The 22,658-nt window shown below is 35.5% G+C and overlaps 1 protein-coding gene and 1 pseudogene across 1 annotated transcript; one reads left to right on the top strand and one right to left on the bottom strand.

Moving 5' to 3' along the window:
- Positions 1 to 2,283: 2,283 nt before the first annotated feature.
- LOC118625262 lies at positions 2,284 to 7,238 on the bottom strand (annotated as a pseudogene).
- Positions 7,239 to 13,814: 6,576 nt separating this feature from the next.
- Positions 13,815 to 19,472, top strand: LOC118625224 (beta-casein-like). The gene is made up of 5 exons (XM_036253987.1): positions 13,815 to 13,865; positions 14,926 to 14,952; positions 16,135 to 16,179; positions 16,921 to 17,433; positions 19,278 to 19,472. Exons 1-5 carry the CDS (start codon positions 13,815 to 13,817, stop codon positions 19,470 to 19,472), a joined length of 831 nt encoding a protein of 276 aa, XP_036109880.1.
- The last annotated feature ends 3,186 nt before the right edge of the window (positions 19,473 to 22,658 follow it).

The raw sequence follows: 22,658 nt of genomic DNA, 5'->3' as shown, positions 1-22,658 counted from the left end.
CCTATAGTCCAAGGTATATATATTGGCTTGAACCATATTGGTAACAACGAAGGTGGTTAAAGGTTCTGGATACCATTTGAAATAGTGCCATAGAGATCTGCTAATGGGTCATATATTAGATAAGAGAAAAAGAAAGGGAACTGAAGGATAACTTCATAGTTTTTTGCCTGAACAACTATAGTAAATAAATTATAATGGAAAGTTTGTAAGAGCTGCAAGGTTTGGGAAAGGTCAGGAGCTCAGTTTTTGAAATGTTAAGTTTGACCTTCTCTATTAAGATGGCCAAGGAGATAAGTGATTAACCTGTTAGATATACAAGTCTGGAATATAGGAGAGAGTTGAGCTTGCAGCTAAATTTGAGAGACATAGCTGATAATAATTAAAAACACAAACCTGGATACATTGAACAGAAATATAAATACAGACAGAAAAGAGAAGTTCAAGACCTAATTTGTTTTCATCACATATCCTATAAATGAGGAGGAACTATCAGTAAGTCTGAGATAGAGTAGCCAACAAAGTAGAATAATAAAGAGAGTATAGTGACCTGGAGCCAAATGAAGAATCTCTGATTATAACAGAAAAAATGACAAGGGAAGAGAAATAAGATACCAAATGTAGATAACTTTAGAAAAATTTATCTCCCTACCCTTGCAAAAATAGGAGAGAAATGAGGTAGTGTAACCAAGAGAATTGGAATGGAGTCAAGAGAAGGAGTATTTTATTTAATTTTACTAAATTTAATTGGGTGACATTAGTTAATAAAATTATGTAGGCTTCTAGAATGTATAATTCTATAATACGGCATCTGTATATTATACTGTGTGTTCACTACCCAAAGTCAAATCTCCTTTTGTCATGATCTTTTTGATCGCCTTTACCCTCTTCTACCTCTCCATGTAAATGAACCCAGGTTCGGCTGCCTGCCACAAAGCAAGTCAAACTCCTGAGATAGGTGCTAGTGAAAAGGAAAGTGGCATATTTAAGTGCAGGCTACCTGAGAAGATGGGGGTCTCTAGTCCCAAAATCCATCTTAACAACTCTGGTCAAGCTAGCAATATATATATGGCTAAGGGCAGGGGAGGAAAACTGTACATGTGTAGGACCTGCAGGAAGTTCAGATTGTGCAGGATGTGTAGGACATCTTCCCATAGACCTTGGTGTGGGTCTTCATGGTCAGCATGCTTGAGTTGACCATCTGGTTTCTGACAGCTGAATTCCTGTGACTGGGCGGTTGGTATCAACTGGGGTCTCAAATGAGGTCAGTTTGCTTGTTAGTTTTACACAGGAACTAAAGTTACTGAACTGTGAAGTACACTAGGAAAAAACCTTTTAACATGAAAACTTAGAGAACTAGCTGGGTTTAACATTTACTAAGATTAATGTGGCTAGCTTTATGTAGATTATTGTATAAGCTTGCTTTGTTAGTACATTCTTATTTTAGCTATACTCTATAGTAGTCAGTCTAATATAAGTAGTATAGCCCAATCATTCCCCATTACACCCCTACCGCCCTTTCCCTCTGGTAACCAACATATTGTTTTCTGTCCATGAGTTTCTTTCTTTCTTTCTTTCTTTCTTTCTTTCTTTCTTTCTTTCTTTCTTTCTTTCTTTCTTTCTTTCTTTCTTTCTCTCTCTCTCTCTCTCTCTCTCTCTCTCTTTCTTTCTTTCTTTCTTTCTTTCTTTAAGTAAAGGAGACTTTTATTAGCTTTTCATTTCAAGGTATTTGTATGCAAACAGGAAAAGTTAAAGGAAGAGTAACACTCATATTAGGTATATCAGTCACTATGCAGTAGTTAAAACCAATGTATATCACAAACAGGCATCGATTACTAACTACTCAACCAGTCCCGTAGGTCTGACAGATTCAGTCATTGCTTTTTCTTAGCAATTCCATTTTCCTGTACACCAGAGAGGTAATTAAAAGAAAAATAGATCACTGAAGAGTTGGATGCTTTCTAGTGAGATTTAACCCTAAATATTTATCCCTAAAAGAGGAATTAAATTGTGTACAGAGCCTTAAAGAATATTGTCTAGCCTCTTTCTATACCTTTCCTTGCTTTATATTTTAAGTGGCCTCTTGAGCCTAATCAGATTTTGCCATGATAGCAATTGTAAGAATCAGTTATGTTTATTAAAACTATCTAAAATGTATGAATAGTCTATTCTCTCTCCCATTCATTCCTCATGGAAAAAGAAAAAGAAAAACACAAATCTAAAGGAAGCCTGGAAAAGAAACCTAGATTAGGCTACATTTTAGAAGGAAATCAAATCTTGTGAATCTTATTCTCTGGCTTTGACCTGGTTGTCAGTCGAGATGGATTTGCCCAAGTGATGGCCCACAGAAAGGCCAAACTTCTTGTTTTTCTGCTCTTCCTGGACTTCCTTTTTCATTAAGAATCCTGCCTGGAAGTTCAGGTCAAGGAAAGTACCTGGAGCAAAATATAGTGGAGTCTCATCCCAAATGTCCTCCGGGCGTGTCTTCCATCCTTCCAGGATCTGAAGTCGGGCATCCGCAGGAATGTGCCCAGTGCTATATGTCAGTTGAGGTTCTAAACCTGGAAGCCACAGAAATGCAGAGTGCCACTCTGAATTGGCCAGAGAACGGTATTCATGTCCCCGTGGACACCCTGCAGAGAGTACGTAGAGCCGCTGCCACCAGTGGTGATGGACAACACTGTCTCCTTCTTCCAGAAAGGTCCCTTGTCATACATGGCAGCGTACGTATAAGCAAACTCCCCACTGAGCGCTTGCTCAAACCAGCCTTTCAGAATGACGGGGACTCTAAACCACTGCAGTGGGAACTGAAAAATCAGGTCTGCAGATTCCAGCTTCTTTTGTTCAGCCACTATATCTGGGCTCAGACAGCCTTCTTTATAAGCTAGAACAGACTCGACAGGATACTGAAAGTTCTCGGGGTCCTTCAGTTTACCTGTGATGTCCTTTCTGGAGATGACAGGATTGAAGTGCATGGCATACAGGTCTGACACAGTGACCTCCCATCCTTTCCCCTTCAAAGCCTCTACAGCAGCCTCCTTCATGGCACAGTTGAAGGATGTCCTCTCAGCTGAGCCAGTACAGTCAGTGCTTTCCTGGCAGCATGGCTCCCGCGTGCGCTGATTGTCTGCACTGGTGGTTGCTGGGCTGCAGAGTGAGGGGGTTTGAGCAGGCTTGCCGGTGCTATCTACCGATCTGAGGCTGCCTCATATCTGGCCTGGGCTGGGTACCCTGCAAAGGCGGGGCCTAGTACTATGCAAAGGTGGAGCCAGCCACCCTGGCCCTGGAACTCCGGGCGGAGCTCGCAGGGGGTGAAGTTACAGGAAGGAAGGGGAATCTGGGGCGTGGAGTAGGGACCCCCAGACAAGGAAGAAGGGTGCCCTAGGGGTGGGAGGTGAGAGGGCCCTCAAGGGTCAGGGTGGGAGTGGGAGTGGGAGGCATGCCCATCTGCTGTTTTTCTTATATGTTCATTTGTTGTTTTCAATTTTGTATCCCACATATGAGTGAAATCATATGGTTCTTTACTTTTTCCATAAGACTTATTTTACATAGCATGATACTCTCAAGAGCCATCCATGTTCTCACAGAATCTATATACTGAAAACTAAATGAAATTATTAAAAAAAATTAAAGAAGGTGCAAAGAAATGGAAAGATATTTCATATTCATGAATTGGAAGAATCACCGTAGTTAAAATGATCATATTACCCAAAACAAGCTATGGCTTTAAGGCAATTTCTATCAAAATCTTATGGCATTGTTTTTTCAATCCTCACTCAAAGATATTTTTCTGTTGATTTTCATATAGAGTAAAAGAGAGGGAGAGAGAGAGAGAGACATCAGTGTGAGAGAGACAAACCAATTGGCTGTCTCCTGGACAACCCCAACCAGGGCTGGGGATTGAACTGCAACCAAGGTATGTGTGTGCCCTTGACTGGAATTGAACCCGCAACTCTTTGGTCCTTGGGTCGTTGCTCTAACTACTGAGAAAACTGGCCAGGGCTCCTATAGCATTTTTTAAAGAAAAAATGATTTGTATGAAACCACAAAATGCCAAAGCAATCTTGAGAAAAAATGGCAAAGCCAGAGGAATCACACTCCCTGACTTCCTTCAAATTGTGCTACAAAGTAATTATTATGAAAACAGGATGTTTTGAGCACATAAACAGACATATAGTACAAAGAAACAGAATTGAGAGCTGAGAAATAAATTATATAGGCAAATTATTTTTTAAAATATATTTTTATTGATTTTTTTTAGAGGGAGAGAGAGATAGAAACACTGATGTGAAAGAGAAACACTGATCCACTGCCTCCTGCACACCCCTGACTGGGGATCAAGCCCACAACCCAGGTATGTGCCCTGACTACAAATTGAACCAGGACCTCTCAGTCCATGGGACGACTCTCAATCCACTGAGCCTCATTGGCCAGGCTGGGCAAATAATTTTTGACAAAGGAGCCAAAAACATAGAAGGTAGAAAAGGAAGCCTCTTCAATACTGGTGCAGAAAAAAATTGAAAAATCACATTCAAAAGAATTAAAGTAGACTGCTATTTGTCACCATACATAAAATTTTACTCCAAAGAATCAAAGATTTAAATATAAGATCTGAAACAATATAATACATTAAAAAAACATAGGTATTAAACTTATAAACATTTTTCTTAGAAAGGGTTTTATGAAATTGACCCCAAAAGCAAGGGAAATAAAGGGTATCTTTTTTAAGATCAAATAAATTACAGAGTGTTGACAAAAAAGATGTAAAGAGAATATAGTGATGCAACATTTCTCTGAGTTGCAAGGAAGGTATGGTTTCTTGTGCATAGTGTAGTGTTCAGCTTTGGTAGCAGCAAGAATAACTCTTCAAAAGTAGCAGACAAAGAATAAGGAAAAATAAATAGATGGTGGAGTTAGATGTTGACAATTTGGAAAAGCTCATTTTTGCCTCTGTTTTCTCAGTAAAATAGGAATAAAGTCATCTGCTGTTCATGGGGAAAAGGTGTTGCTTTGAGTATTAAATAATGGTCTAAGAAAGTGGGAGTAAATGTAAAATGTGACTGCTGGACTTCACTTTAAAATGAGAACATTTATCATAGTTGAGTACCTTTCCTCAGCTATATTCATAGGAGAAGGGAGCAATTTTGGATTAATCTGCGAAATGATTAAAAGTCAGTATGGTGTCCTGGCTGCTGTTGCTCAGTGGTTAGAGCATCAGCCCATGTACCAAAGGGTCACAGGTTCAATTTTTATTCAAGGGCACATAGCTGGGTTGCAGGTTCTATCCCCAGCCCCAGTTGGGGCATGTTTGGTAAGCAAACAAATAAATATGACTCTCTCACTTCAATGTTTCTCTCTCTCTTTTTCTTCGCCCCCCTCCCTCCCACTCTGTCTAACAAAATAAATTGACAAAATATCCTCAGATGAAGATTGACAACAATGACAAAAAGTCAGTATAGTAAAATCAGAGACAAATAGGGGATATGAGTATATATGTAAAAGTGTGATAATAATGCTTACTGTGAAATTCAACGAGGAAAAAGAGGGACACACAGACATAAAGAGTTAAGGGCATTAAAAAACAGAAGGCCATTAGAAGTTCCTAGGGTCCTGGTGGAATCAAATAATTTTTTATTTCAAATATTAAAAGGGATTTCTTCAGTACATAGAAAATGGTGTAGGAGACTAGGAAGGGTGAAATTAAGATTATGGAGTGATGAAATTATTTACATGACCAAGTCTAGTCATCTGTCCTTCCACATTTATGATCAGCTCATTAGCAAGACAATGCCATCTTTATCTCTGTTTCAGTGTGTGACCTTTTGCATCATCTACATAGTGGTTCTAAATCTGAGATGATTTTGCCTTTCCCGAGAACATTTGGAAAATTTTTGAGGACATTTTTGGTTCTACTACTGGTATTGTATAAGTAAATGCCAGTAGTGCTGCTAAACATCCTACAATATACAAGACAGCCCCCACAACAAAGAATTATTCTGCCCCCCAAAATGTTAATAGTACAAAAGTTGAGAAACCCTGGTCTAGCATATAGCATGTGCTCAACAAACACATCACGAACCTGAGAGGAATTTGATGATACTGGTCATGCACCACATGAGGACTTTTTCTTCAACAAAGGACAGCATATATGGCAACAGTCCCATTACATTATAACTGAGCTGAAAAATTCCTATCACCTAGCGACATCATAGCCATTGCAATGTGGTGGTGCAATGCATTACTCACATGTTTGTGGTTCTGCTGCTCAAACAAACCTACTGTAGTGACAATTGTAGAAAAGTATGGCACAATTATACATAGTATATCATACTTGATAATAAAAATAAATAACTATGTTACTGGTTTATCTCTTGATTGCATCATTTTCATTTTCTCTTGTGATTGATTTAATCTCATGTTGTTTTGTATGGTAACATGCAGAAGAGACTTGCAGCCTTGGGGCAATAGGCTGTGTCATATAACCCAAGTGTGTAGTAGGCTCTACCATCCAGGCTGCTGTAAGTGTGCTCTATGACATTTACACAATGACCAATCGCCAAACTATGCATTTTTTAGAATGCATCCTCATCAGTAAGTGAATCATGGCAGGATATGTAAAGTAAAATTAATTATGATCAAGAATGTGTTTTATTAATCAGTTCCTTAGGCATTATGCTTTCATGAGCTCTGCTTGCTCAAAGAAAATTTTTCTTGTTCAACAATACTTGATTAACTTTATAAATTAATTTCAATAGTTACATTTTAGATATAAGATGTTATTTAAATTTAAGTAATCTCATGGAAAGAATTAAAATACTACATCTATATAAATAAAGCAAAGATATCTATCTTTACTAATTTGTCAATTATACGTAATATTATTCATAAACTTGGATCATTATACAAATCTACTCTATTTGTTTATTTTACTTTCCTTCCCATCCCTCACTGTGTTTTGGAAGTTATTAAACAATGCCTCAAATATTACTAAAAAAACTGAAGGTATTTGTACCAGCTCTATCTCTAAATAGCTGTAGTATTCTGAGTAAATAATGCACATTCTCACATCAGTTTTTTCATTTCTAAGTAATTTTTAACACACCATATGGATAATATTAAGAGTCTCTTACAGTTTTTTGGTTTTTTTTTACATTTTTGGTACCTTTATTGTACTCTTTATCCTGCTTTTCTGCCTGCTTCCTTTCTTGAAGGTATCTTTTATATGGCTTCAGGTCTTGCATTTGCGTTTCATTCCAATTTTATGCCTGAATATTTCAGATTCATCACCCAATATGGAAAAGAACTTTGGCTGAACAAATTCTGTCGAGGACATATAGTCCTAAAACATCTTGCTTTGATTATACCTTGCTCCTCTTGCAGGGTTGTCTTATAAGATTCAGTGGATAAAATTCATATAGTACAGTCTGAAATTCATAAAGTACAAGTTATGCATGGAGAAATCTTGTGTTGCTCACATGTCTCTTTCTTCCTTACTTATCATTGTGTTCTAATGGGAACCTAGCCATTGCCACCTCGTGTTATCTTAAATCTCTGGCTTTTCAAAAAAATTTTTTTACAAACCTTTTGCTAATGTATGGTTTATGATTTTCTTGGAAAAGATTTTGCATATTTCTAGCCCAGCTGAGTCCATGATATTCTGATTAATGTAATTCAAAATAAACTGAGTAACAAGGAAGTGCTGTGTTTATTGCACAATGTGCAAAGCATTTGCTGGGAAATAAAAAGGAAATGTTGAATGGGTAGGGCATGCTTGCTTTTGTAATTCATTTCTTAGAAATCACACTTTTTTGTTTGTTTGTTTATGCCTTGGCAATAGAGAACTAATAATACCTGGAGCCCCCTTGGCAGCCACAGCCTTTTCTTATTGGACCTGTGACATTGAGATTATTTCATCATTTCTTTCATGGATTTCTCTGGGGTCAATATGAATATAGTCTTAGAATAAATATAAGCTGAATAGTTCAAATAGACATTAGACATTGACTTAGGTTTTCTAAGCAATATAAAATATATATGACGATTAAAAGTGTTCCCCTTCCTCCTAAGTCTAGCACAATATGAATAGAAATTATATTATAAAGGAAAATGATTTATTATGCCAATATATTAGTTACTTACTATAGAGGGCCATCTAACTGTGTGTAAGTTATTAATGTATCCATTACATGCAGTAAACAAAAGAAAAGAACTTTGTAAAACTGAGCAGTGCCAAACATAATCAGCCAATTACATTTATGAACAACAATCAGTAAAGAGACAGAGAAACTTAAAGACTCCTTCTGTAAATCGAAACATATTTAGTACCTTTGAGGCCGGCTTCAGATTTTATTATGGACTTTGGACAAGACCTTTCTCCTCTCTGGGCTGTAATTTTCTTACTTTTTGTTCATCTGCTGTCATTCCATGAACATTAGCTGATAAACATTCACTCTACTACAAAAGATATGTGCCCAAAACTGAGGAAGTTAATTTTTAAACATTTATCAATTGTTTTCTACAAGTAGTTGTTCTCTAAACGTTACCCTTAGTCCTAAAACCCTTCAGCAAATCCCCACCATCTACAGAATACAATTCATGTTGCTAAGGAGCACAGCATGCCTTGCTTTTTGTTACCTGACCCCTTTCTCTTGATCTCTTCTCATCTCCATCTACTCCCTTTGTAATACTTCAGGACCCAGATTCACTATTTGATTTAGCTGTAGTTACTTGTTTCTAATATCCAAGACCCTATTCCTTTTTCCATTTTCCCATAATTCTCTCTTCTCCTCAGGTCAAACCCTTCATCTGGCTTTAAGATCCTCCTCAGGACTCATGTCTTCTTGAAGATCCTCTTGGCCTCTCTTACCTATCAGCTAAAATAAGCTAGGCATTTCCTTGGTGACCAATGCACTTTATTATAGCCTTATTAAAAGGTTTATTACCTTTCATAACATAGTCATAGATCTCATTCCACAGGTGTCCTTAGTTCTAAAATCTCAAAAGAATAGTGTTGCTTTTAATTCCTCACATGTTACTTATTTCTTAACCACTCGGAGTGTAGCTCAATGGTTAATTTATAATGACTCCTTATGTCCAAAAATCTCTTCTCTCTTTTCACCTTATTTCATACTTGTGTAGCATTTTCACTTTTGCCCCTGTGAAAGGGTTGTTTGACCCCCAAAGGGGTCGCAACCCGCAGGTTGAGAACTGCTGCTCTATACTCTTCTTGATACTCTGTATTTTTCCTATTTTCTTTTGCTGTACCAGCCTCTGAATAATAGGGTATTCTTGAGTTCTCTTGGTAGACCATTTCTCTTTTCACTTGCCATTTTCTTCATTTGAAAGTTCATTTATGTCTTTTTACCATTGTATGTACACATGACTTTTTGGAGCCTCGTATTTAATTCACAACCCATCTCAGACACCTTCAAACTTACATTTAACTGAGTAATCTGTTTCTAATTCCAGCTTGGTTTTGCTCTTGGTTTATAAAACAGATAGCTTTTTTTCATTATTGTTGACAGTATTACAGATGTCCTTCCTTATTTTTTCCCCATTACCCCCCTCCACCTGGCCCCTTAATTAACCTGGCATATTCTCTTCATTAATTTCTCTTTTTTTTCCTTCTTTTTAGTAACTTTATTTTAGTTGTTAACACTATTACAGATGTCTCTGTTTTTCCCTCTTTTGCCCGCCTCCACTGAGTCCCCCCACCTACACACATTCTCCTTCCCGCTGGTCATCAGCAAGATTGCATCCCGTTGCCTAAGATGCCCAGCACCATTTCCATAATCAAGGTCATCATATTTATCCTTCCCTCTTTCAAATACCTATTTGAAAGAAATTTCCTATTTCTATTGAATTATGTCAAATCATATATTTGAAATTCAAAAGCAATTGTGATTTTACTCCTTCAATCCCCTATAACAACTTATACTTTATACACTGTTTCCTTGAATCTATCAAATGCTATATATTACTTTTCAAGCACCTACATTTCCTACAGCCAAAAAAGTTTATTTCCTTTTAATCATGTCTCAAAATTGTACCCATTCTCTTAAGTTCCTACTAGAATAACAGCTCCTTAAAGACCAGCTTCCCCTGCTCACATTCAGCAAAAGTGTCCATTCCTTCAGTCCAGACACACCAAATTATGCACATTTAAGCCCATATGCTATAGTGTTAGCTAAATTTTATAACAAATTCTCAGGGAGTTAAGACACAGGCATTGCATATAATCAAATAGAAACACAAATACTCATATAAATCTGGTTTTAAATGATATCTGCAATTAACAAATAATATGGATATTGCGAGTTCCTTAACATTTTGGTGTCTAATTTCTTCATAAAAATATGGAGAGAAATGCTATCTCATCATATTTTTGTTACAATCACACAAGATAAGTCTGTAAATGGCACAATGCCTGACATAGAATTTGTACTAAGTTTTTTTTAAAAAGGCTATTATACAGCCAGGCAGACCAAGAACAAATATTACATGATCTCACTTATTTGCGGAATATAATTAACATAACAGTCTGAGGAACAGGGTAGACCCTGAGACGTGGAAGTAGGGTACAGACTGACAACCCTCAGAAGAGGGGTGGGGAGGAAGGTAGAGATAAACCACAGAACTTATATGCATGTACACATAACCGATGGACATGAACAACAAAGCTGGGGACAGGGTGGGGGGATGGTACAAAGGGTGTCAATGAGGATAAAAGGAGAAACATCTGTAACAAAAATAAATTAATAAAAATAAATTTAAAAAAGGCTATTATAGTTATTATGTTTGAATAGAAAAAGATAACAAGTATTTATCAGGTAAATAAGTCTCCATGACATTTTACAAAACTCTTATAACAGATTTACCAAGGATTTTACCTAAACCCACCATCCATAATCCTTTTATGAGATGTGCTGTTACAGAGAAAGGATTATTCCTCTTATGTACAAAATATTGATTTTTGCCTTGGCTGCTATGACTCTGTTGGTTGGAGCATTGTCCCATACACCAAAAAGTGATGATTCTATTTCCCTGTCAGGTCATATACCCACATTGTAGGTTCAGTCCCTGGTTAGGGTGTGTACAATAGGCAACTGATTGATGTTTGTCTATCACATCAGTGTTTCTCTCTCCCTCTCTTCCTCCTTTCCTCTCTCACTTAAAAATCAATTAAACATATTCTCTGGTAAAGATGTTAAAAAAAACTTTTTTTCCAAGATGTTGGTTTGGAGTTAATGATTTATTGTTCCCAAATCATGTGGCCCTGAGAGCTGAGCCATTTGACTTACATGACTAATCTTCCATCATAGACTTGTTATCTTGTCATTTTTCTCATTGCAGCATAAAACACTAACAACTGCTCAGGTCATCATGAAATTGTGGCCTCTGTGAAGCCCTGAGTATCTCTGGCGCTCCTATAGCATTCCCCCACGATGGAGATCTGGAGGACCCACCAAGTGCTAGAGACCTAATTGTGTCCTCAGTAACCTGGGAATTGAGCTAGAAAGTCACTCTTCTCCAGTGATTATCTTTAGGTATTAAACAATTGCAATTACAGACAGACTTCCTTCATCAGATGTGAATTGTTCCCTTGTTAAAATGCTCCCCAGCATTTCTGGGTAGAGATATTAGGAAGAAATAATTTTCTAATCATGCAGAATTCTTGGAATTAAAACCTACTATTGATTTTTTTCAAACCACAAAGTTAACATGCCATTGAATACAGTATATAAATAGCCTCAAAAACTAACAGACCATCATCCACTTAGCTCCTCTTTCACTTCTTGTCCTCCCCTTTGGAAAAAAGGTAAGAATTTCAGATTTAAATTTGATGTGTCTTCTCTTCAGCTTTATTTCAAACAGGTTGAGGTATATGAAGAAAAAATATTTTTTAAATATAGTCTTTGAAATAAAAGTATTTGAGGTAGTACTCACTTTATTTTCAATACTTAGGTTATAAAAAGTAGAAGTGTTTATGCAGATTTGATAGAAATTATAATGACCACATAATGAGTCTAAGAAAATGTAGTAATGGTGGTCCATATTTTTAAGTATAAAGCTACTTAACAGGCTATATTAAAAGATCTAATTTCTAAATTAAATCAGTGTTCCTATTTTATTAAACATATCACAGTCATAAAAGCAAATATATTTAAATTTTGTAAGGGGATATGATTAATTATTGCGAAAGCTTTATTCATCAGGTAGTTTACAGAGGTAAAATATTGAATCATGATACTATGAAATTTCTTTGGGAACACAAACTACTTGAAATGCTTATAAATAATTTTTTTAGAAGAGTGTAATCATCAAACTTTTTTACAACATTCAACATCCCACTTTATTGTTCAATTTATAAGATTTAAAAAAATATGAAAATTGGCACACGAAATATAGAATTCAATTAAAAAGAAATTATGTTTTACTTTGTAACAAAAATTCTAGAAGAGAAAGAAATAACTTGAAAACATAAACAAAAGGGAGATTTTAAAGAAAAAATGTCTTACACTACATTTTTTCATAATAAAATTCTGGCTTAAAATTTGGTGTATAAAATACACAAAGTGCAATTGGATCTTCCCTACTCATAATGATCTCCAATATAGTAACATACTTTTTTGAGATTTGTCAATAAAAAAATTAATTGGAAACTTACAGAGGTCTTAAGCAAAGTAAAATTAATAATTATATAGCACCCATGAGAAAAATCTCAAAAACATAATTTTGCCTAATAAAGAGAAATATTTTCAGCCTTAAATATAGCAAAGGATATTTTGCAGATGAATTAGGGACTTTTTCATAAATAACTGAGGTTCAGAAATTTAGTTTAGAAATCTAGTATTGAAGATTTTATGTCAAAATATACTGGTGGCACAAACATTCTTTACAAAAAATTATAAGGATGGAACAAAATCAAGCATTTAGTACATTTTGGTCAACTGTGTTAACAAATATGCTATGTTATGCTATAATAATAAGAAGCCTGCAGTGGGGCTGAGCAAGAGAAACTGATGCTTTGGTAAATCATCAAGAGAGCAGAGAAAAAAGATGAGGCATAGTGTATGACTTCTAAAGTTATATGGCATAAAGGAAAAGAGACGTCGTTGGGTATGTGGAGATGAAGACTGTGTAATGGTATACATAGAGAAAAATAATGAATCAGTGTTAAGGAAACATCTGGATAAGAGGAGCAAATAAATGAAACCCTCAAATACATATCTCAGTCTTACTAGAAATAGGGACATATGATTAAACCAAGTATTCATGAAAACTTTTTAGTAAAGAAAATGCTAACATAAAATGTGATCTTCTACGTACACATTTTCTTTAATCAGTCTGTTCCCAGTAGGTCTGAGGTACAACAGGGCTGAGACCTTCATATTTTGTTCACTGTTGTAAACTGAGCACCTAGACCACATCAGGCAGTAAAAGGTGCTAAATAGATATAATTCATTTTTGAATACATAAATCAATTAATAAAATTCATATAACTATTGAAAACCTCTGTCTTTCAAAATAAAAACCTTATTGTACTGTGAATGAGATATAAAAAGTGAGATAAGTTACTGCTGATGGGTGAAAAAAATGAATGGCTGGCAATGAGGTATAAAATTGATATGTAAGACTAAAGAGCCATAGAAGATTTTTACTTTGGCTATCTAATAAAATTTATATTAGTATTTTTTCTAAAATGCAGACACTTGAATTATCTTTTCTTCTTGAAAAGGAAAGTAACCCTACCTAATGAATAAAATATATAGTTGACAACCATAATACCATTTTCTCATTCACAGGACTTGAGAGCCATGAAGGTCCTCATCCTTGCCTGCTTGGTGGCCCTTGCCTTTGCATGGGAGGTAAGAAAAATCTCTGAATGATTAACATTAGTGAATTATATTTCCATGTGTAGAGAACAACATCAACAAGTTTTTAAATGTACAAATAAAGCAGAATTACAACAGATTTTTTTATGTACTTTTAAGAAAATCATGTCCAATCTCCCACTATTTCAATAGTGTTCTATAGGGCCAAAATCTGGGTTAAATGTTTTCTACACCACTGAACCACTGGTCCCTAGAAAAAGAACAAACAAGTAAATTTGCAATAGACAAAACAAGAAGGCGCAAACATTAAAAAAAAGAATAATATTGCACAAACACAATTGCATACATGTGCAACCTAAATAAATATATCTTATTCCAGTCATGAAACTTATGTACCTCTTATCCTAGGGCATTAGGTCAAATTCTACCTGAATCTATCCAAAGACATCTAGAGGATGGAGCATCAGGCAATAATCATAATCATAAACATATTTGTAATAATAATAAAAAGTGTTTACTAGTGTTACCCATCAAAAATTGTTTTCCAGCCTGGCCAGTGTGGTTCAATGGATTGAGCATCATCCCACAGACTGAAAAGTCCCAGTTCAATTTCCAGTCAGGGTACATGTCCTGGTTGCAGGTTCAGTCCCCAGTAGGGGGCATGAAGGAGGCAGCCAATAGACCTTTCTCATATTGATGTTTCTATCTCTCACTCCCTTCCTCTCTCTAAAAAATCAATAAAAACATATTTTAAAAATTTTTCTTCTGCATTCAGATTTAATAAAAATATACAATTAGAGCTACCAAATATAAAAGATATCAAAACAATTACTTTTCAAGGTTTCAAAGACATACATGTTTTATTTCTTAAATTTGTGAAGGAGACAGCTCTACATAAAGAAGGTAAAAAAAATAAGCGGGAAAATGAGTTAGCTATGGACAATAAATGGTGGTGTTTTTTTTTTCTTTCCAGAAGGAAGAACTGAGCATATCCAATGAGGTAAGATATTTGTATTCAGAGAACATTTTCCAACCATGAAATAGTAGCATTCTTTGATGATCCATATGTTGATTTTGTTTTTTTCCTTTACAGGCTGTAGAAAGCATTTCAAGCAGTGAGGTAAGACAATGTTCATTCTGAGGCAATTTTCCATTTTGCAACAGTAAAATGCTGAACACTATATTGTGTTATTTTAGGGCATTTAAATCAATGTAACTAGTTCTTACATATAAATTCTGATGTAAATTTACATTGTATATATTGAAGGTGAAAATAAATGTCTACAGAATCCACTCTTCAAGCACTTTCCATGCTGGCTTGCTACCTGAAATTGTGTCACTCTGCTCCAACTCCCTTCCTTAAGTGAACTGTACGGTCTTCCCTCTGTCTTGAGGTCTCCACACTGACCTCATTCTCTGCTGTGACATTTATTGAGCACCTCTGTGGATCAGACTTTGACTAGGAGACGTGGTACAATCTGAAGAGCGGATGCCCATAGGAAAGAATGGCAACATAGTGGGTGGGCAGACATGCATTGGGACACATTTGGGTATTCCAATGGTCACTTTAGTAAATAAGAGGCACAGAGGCTCAGTTTAGTCTTAAATCTGCCTGGAAGAGAGAGTCAGGTAGATATTTATATGTGCACCACCTTTGGGGGTCTGTCATTACCTGCTATATAGTTCCTGAGTACACTTTATCTCTTCACAAAGGTTATCAGATCCTTAGGGAAAGTATTTAGTTCTTACAATTAACATGAAGCCTAAACATAACAAATGAACTAAGAATGAAAACAGAATCTATTAGTGGTTATTTTAGTGTTATTAATACATTTTATTCTTTTACCATCGTAAGGCCTGTTAGAGATCATTTGTTGTCATAGGAAGGGAACCATAGTGATAGCAAGAAGTGAGCATCTACTAAATGCCTCTTTTTGTACTGTATTCTCTAATTTTCTTTTCTTTCTTGATTGAATTCATCTGACTTTTTTCGTACAATAGGCTTGTACAGAATGGTCCAACATATAAGTTGTGGTAGTTATCCTGATATTTTAATGATATTATCAAGCAATTTGTCCACATTAACCTATTAAATGCCTTCATTTTCTGATACATATTGATAAATAAAAATTGTTAGTGAAAACTTTACCTACTTTATTTTATTTTATTTTTCTGAAGGAATTTATTGCACACATCATCAAGGTAAAACCTTCATATTTATTTAAATGTAAATATTTTCAAATTCTCCTACAATTAATTTTTACAAATCATAACATTTCTTTTCATGTGATTTATTTTTTAGCCAAGACCTGAGAAGTTTGAACATGAGAAACAGCAGGGAAGAGAGGTAATTTGTTCATGATGAGTATATTTTTAAAAATTTTATAAAATATAATAAATACAAAATATATGCATGGACCGTCTAAAAAATCTCTCTCTAGAAATAAATAAAGGGAAATATATATTTTTTAAATTATCTTTATGCACGGGCCAGGTGGCCCAGTTGGTTAGAGCATCATCCCATTCACCAAAAGGTTGTGGGTTCCATTCCAGGTCAGAGAATTTACCTAGGTGGCAGCTTCGATCCCTGGACTAGGAGCCTATGGGAGCCAAGCAATCGTTTCTTTCACATTAAAGTTTCTCTCTCTCTCTCTAAATCATCAATAAAAAATATATCCTTGAATGAGTAATTTAAAAATAACCATAAAATAAAATTACTCTTCATTTTATGAAAACAGTTTGGTCTACCATTATCACATTATGTCGAAAAGCTCATGCCCTCTGAATACCGAACTGCACAGCTACCCACAGCGATTGAAGGCAACTCACAGCAGGAGAAACAAGGCTGAAATCCCAAACATTGATTTCAGTGTGATCTGGGTCCTTCTATGAAGGGCGTGGGTTAATGAGAAATCCCTCCATGAGTATTTAACTCGTCTTCACATTACTCCATATAATTTCTTAACTGGCAAAAGTAAAAATTTTTCTTACTTTCATCAAGATTCTTCAAGAGAGGGAGGTTAATTCATCATGAATGACAATTATAGCTGAATTTAGACTTAAAGATTTATTTTTATTTTTTTTCCAGGATGAGCGCCAGGCCCAAATCCAGCCCATTGTCCAGCCGCAGCCTCTTTTCTATCCTTACGCTGAGCCCATCCCTTACCCTGTCCTTCCACAGAACGCCCTGCCTCTTGCTCAGCCTGCTATGGTGCTGCCTGTCCTTCAGCCTGAAGTGATGGGAGTCCCCAGTACCAAGGAGACCATCTTTCCTAAGCACAAAGTGATGCCACTTCTTAAGTCTCCAGTAGTGCCAATTATGCAGCGCCAAATCCCAAATCTCACTGATCTAAGAAATGCACAGCTTCCTCTGCCTGTGCTCCAGGCCCTGATGTCCCAGGTCCCCCAGACTCTTGTTCAGACTCCCATGCTTCCTACTCAGTCCCTGTTCTCCCTTTCTGAGCCCCAAGCCCTGCCTATTTCCCAGCAAGTGTTAACCTATCCCCAGGGAGATATAACCATCCAGGAGCCTCTGCTTGACTATACCTGGCCCTTCTACCCCATGACTCAGCCTGATGCCCCAGTTTACACAGTACAACAAGTAAGTCCTAATTTACTCACTCTGCTGTTTCATTCATGATGTGTATATGATATTAGAAGTGAGAGATCCAGAATAAAAGAATACATGAATATTGAATGGATCGAAAATGGATATAGTAGATCAGGGATTCTCAACACTAGTTACACAATAAAATAACCTAGAAAACTTGTTTCCCCCCAAATCCCAATGTGTAAGACTACTCACAGAGATTTCGATATAATTTTGATTTTATCTATATAGAAGATACTGAATATTTAGAAGAAATTGTTTCAGAGATTCTGAATTAATCTGTTGAGAATATAGATAAAGGGGATTAAGGCTTGTGGAAAAACAGAATTAATTTGGTATTCTGGGTGTGGAATAAAGAAGGTTTATTATTTTATACAGTTTAGAAGTTTCCTTGTGCACACCTGTTCACATGCTTTAATTCACATCTTGTTTTTGATAAATATACATGGGAGGGCAAACAATTGAGATTCTTATTTTATCACTATAGAATGTTTAGAAGTGTTCTTGCCAAAAAGTGAATCATATATTTATTTTATTTTGTTTTTTAAGGTTTAAGAAGATTTCAAAATTAATGTTTGCCCCTCACTTTTGGTAAGCTTTGGGAGTTTGGAGATTAGACTGATTATGTTTGTAGTTAATACATTTTTATATTTCACTGTAATGGATAAGCCCAAGGTAGTAAAAAACTCCATCTATATGATTTTATTTATTAATTATCAATGTGTCATGGGCATCTAAATAGTTGACTATTACATACTCACCTGAAATTATGTATCTTTTGTATTAAAAATCATTTTAATTTTAATTATGTTTTATTGACAGATTTGTTTTCTAGTGCCTATGTACTTATGCTTGATTATCATTATTTTTAGAAAAAAAAACACAACAAAAAACCTGAAGGTAGCTTCTCCTTTAATTTAAATATGCTTGAACTCTTTTTAAAAATCAATTTGCATTCTTAATTATTCCTTAGGCTCCATAAAGTTTATTGTTTTTCCTTTTTAAAATTGACACATTTTCTTTTAATTCATGGATCAGAATAAAATTAATTAGTCCTAGTGTGAGGATTTAGAAGGGAAGAGTTTCTTAAGATACAATTGTTTTAGTGATTATGGTAGACTAGATATTTCATTAAAACAACTCTAAGTTAAATGTTATTTGGTCTTTGGGGACTTTTATATGCAAGATGGGGTACAGTATTGTGCATTGCAATAAAATTTCTCCAATGAATGAGTCACATCAAAATTACAGGCTGAGAGAGATGAATAGTTATAGTATGTACCATAACCAATTCCATATTTTTTCTTTATTCCATAGAATTGACTGTGACTGGAAATGTGACATCTTTTCAATCTTTGTATCATGCTATAAAAATAAGTAGCAATTTTTAAATGATTCTACATGGAAAAAATAAAAATGCATTTCTTTATTTCATTTATGTGTTATATAGTTTTCATCTTAATTTAAATTTGACTCATAAACTCTATTTTCCAAATTTTAACTCAAAAAGTACCACAGAATTTCAATTTTGACTTGGAAGTACTACAATTATATCTAAACTATGTATAAAATGGTGTGTGAAATTGTGCTTGTTATTGTTTTCTAGCCAGTCATTTCAATAAATTAATATTTTATGCATATATATGTCTTTTTGTGTTTATTATAATTTTTAAACCTAATTACCTCTTTAACATTAATGTTAGATAATTACTATTGTTAAATAACCTTGGGAAAATTGAAATTAAATGGAATGTTTTGAATTAATTATTAAAGATATCAAAAAGTAGAGGGAAAAGATTGTGTTTGCTCTAGAAATTCTTGGTTTACATCCATAGTCCCTGTTAATCCATTATACCTATGCCTTTCATCCTCAGAAGTACCCAGCATCAGCTGTCAAATTTTATGATTCCCCTCCCCCCGACAAAAAAGGTTCAAATGTAAAATCTGATTCACAGCTCTGCAACATAGCAGCTAAGTCAAACTTTGGAAGTTACTGGATTTTTGGAGCTTCAATTTCCACATCTATATAACAGCCAACTCAAAGGGTTTTATTGATGTTTGAATGTGATTAGTGCACTGAACAGGACATGATAAGTGTTTCCTGTTGATCCATATTACTGACTTGACTTAGAGAAACAAGAACCAGTACCACAATCAGAATGAACCGAGTTACATGATTTTAGCCAGTAATGCCCAAGAATCAAAGACCTACAGGATGTTGCCTGGCCTGTTTGGCTCAGTTGGTTGAGTGTTGTCCCATGCACCAGGAGGTCACTGGTTCCGTTCCTGATCAGGACACATGCCTGTGCTGCTGGCTCCATACCCAATACGGGGCTTGCAGGGTGCAACCTATCAATGCTTCTCTCTCTGCCTCTCGCTTTCAAATTAATGTTAGAAAAAAAGATAAAAAAAATTTTAAAAGACCTACAAGAGACTCTGATATTCATTGTTTCTGACAGTGGAGTAATTGTTTCATTGTAATGGATTATCCCTCTACCAACTCCTGCAAGTATACACTCAAGTCCATCCACTTGAGTTCACACAATGATTCATCTCTAGCAATTATTCCATCTTTCCTGCATCCTGAATGTTTTCATCATCTTCAGGATCAAGTGCAAACCAAACTTATTCTATCATATCTTTTATCTTAAATGAAAAAAATTCCATCTTTAACAATACACCTCCAAATCCCTCTCAATTCTTTAGATTACTCTCTGGCCATTAGCATAAAAGTACCCATACCGCCTTTTCAAATATCTTGTATGCTATTCTCTCATTAGCCTGGTCTCATCAAGGTTTTGTTCCTACTGAAACCACATGTTTTTCCAAGATCACCAACAACTTTTATCATGATAAACTGTGTTCATATTAGCATCCTCTCAATGCTATTTGGTAGAGTTGATCATCATTTCTTTTTTGAAATATCATACTTGTCTTCATTTGAAATCCTAAACCTGTTAAAACCTTGGTTTTTCTCTTAACTCACTAGTTACTTCTTTGCAGTCCCTTCTGATATTTCCTTTTACAAACCTTTTAGGGTTGGAATACCCTAACAGCTAGCCTTAATCTGGCTGATTATTTTGTTCCATGGCTTTAATCCATCCATAGTCTGAGAGCATCTATATTTATACCTTCAAATTTACATCTATCCTCATCTCCAAACTTATACATTACACTTGCTTTCTTGACCTCCACACCTGAGTAACTAATTAATATCACAAACCTGGCATGGCCAAGCATAACTCTTCATCCAGATCCAGACTCTAACTTGCTTAAATTTAGTTGAGCATATCTCAGTAAGAAAGACAACTGCTACAATGGTATGTAGGCAATAGATTCACTTGAATGGGCACTTCACAAACAGAATAACTTAATAGCCAATAAACATATGTAAAGGTATTCAGCATCATTAGACCTCAGGAAAATGCAGATTAAAGATGCCATACAATATCATGACACAATCATCAGAATAATAAAATAAAAAGAAAATTGTCATGCCACGTGTTCGCAAACAAGCAACAGGAATACTGAACAATGCTGATGAAAACAAGCACCTTGGAAAGCAGTGTCAGCCTTTGTGCAAGATAAACATTTTCATATTTTATGATAAGTGGGTCCACTCAGGTATATAGCAAACAGAAATAATATATATGTGCACTAAATATATGTACCCCATGTTCTTGGCAGTATTATTCTCAAGATCTTAAACTAAAATCAACACTAATGTAAATCAACAGTATTTTGTATAAATAAATTGTAATATACAATGGAATGGAATATCATACGGTCACACAGATGTGAATGAGCGACTGCCACACACGCCATTGTGGATGAATTTTATATAATATTATTGACTGAGAGTAACCAGACAAAATAGAATAGATTCACAACCCCATTAATAGACTCTATTGGAATCTATAGACAAATTAATTTCTGGTGCAATAAGTTAGACTAGTCGTTATCTGAGAGGAGTTCGTTCTTGTTAAGGAATATGAGAGGTTCTCTCAGATGCTAGTGATATTCTTTCCATGAACCTGGATGATGAATAATTTATAGCAATTATTTTCATAAGTGAATTTTTCAAAGTGAATGTTTGTTACTTTTAAATTTTAAATATAGCCTGGCCGGTGTGGCTCATTGGTTGAGCCTTAACCTCTGCACCAGGAGGTCACCAGTTCAATTCCCAGCCAAGTCGCATGCCCAGGATGTGAGCCAAATTCCCAGTGGGGGGCATGGAGGAGACAGCCAGTCAATGATCTCTCTCATTGATGTTTCTAGCTCTCTCCTTCTACCTTCCTCTCTCTCTAAAATCAATAAAGAAAAAAATTTTTTTAGTTTAAATGTATATTACATTTAAAATCATGTTCTTCTTCTTCAGTGTCTTGCCCTCTTGCTTCTTCTTCCCTGTGTGTGGGGCTCACCAATGCAGAATCACCTCTTCACATTCGGACTTGAATACAATTCAGTAATATGGCATAGGACCTGGTTTCCTCAGAGCTGTGCAGCGACTGGATAATGCTATTGTGAAATGCATGGCTTTAGCCTCATTAGGGTGAAATTTTACTTTATTTTTATTTTTAAATAAGTTTTTTTTTCTGTTTTTATTAATTTATTTCTGTTACAGATTTTTCTCCTATTTCCCCCTAGACACCCTCTTTCTCATCCTGCCCACCCAACCCCAGCATTGTTATCTATGTCCATTGGTTATGCATACATGCATATAACTTCTTTGGTTTGTCTCATCCATCCCCCCAACACCTTCCTCCGAGGTCTGTCAGTCTGAACCATATTTCTTTCTATGTCTTTGGGTCTATTTTGTTCATCAGCTTATGTTGTTCGTTATATTCCACAAATAAGAGAGGTCATATGGTATTTGTCTTTCTCTGATTGGCTTGTTTCCCTTAGCATAATACTTTCCAGAGCCCTCCATGTTGTCTCAAAGGATAAAAGATCTCTCTTTCTTACAACTGTATACTGTTCCATTGTGTATATGTACCACAGCTGTTTTATCCGTTCATCTATTGATGGACACTTGGGTTGTTTCCAGATCTTAGCAATTGTAAATAGTGCTGCTGTGAACATAGAGGTACATTAATTCTTTCTGATTGGTGTTTCAGGCTTCTTAGGGTATATTCCTAGAAGTGGGATCACTGGGTCAAATGGCAGATCAATATTTAATTTTTTGAGGAAACACCATATTGCTTTCCATAGTGGTT

Source organism: Molossus molossus, unplaced genomic scaffold (genome assembly GCF_014108415.1).
Source record: "Molossus molossus isolate mMolMol1 unplaced genomic scaffold, mMolMol1.p scaffold_m16_p_1, whole genome shotgun sequence".
NCBI classification, from domain to species: Eukaryota; Metazoa; Chordata; class Mammalia; order Chiroptera; family Molossidae; genus Molossus; species Molossus molossus.
The sequence above is the reverse complement of the archived record's forward strand: the minus strand, read 5'-3'. Positions and strand labels throughout refer to the sequence as shown.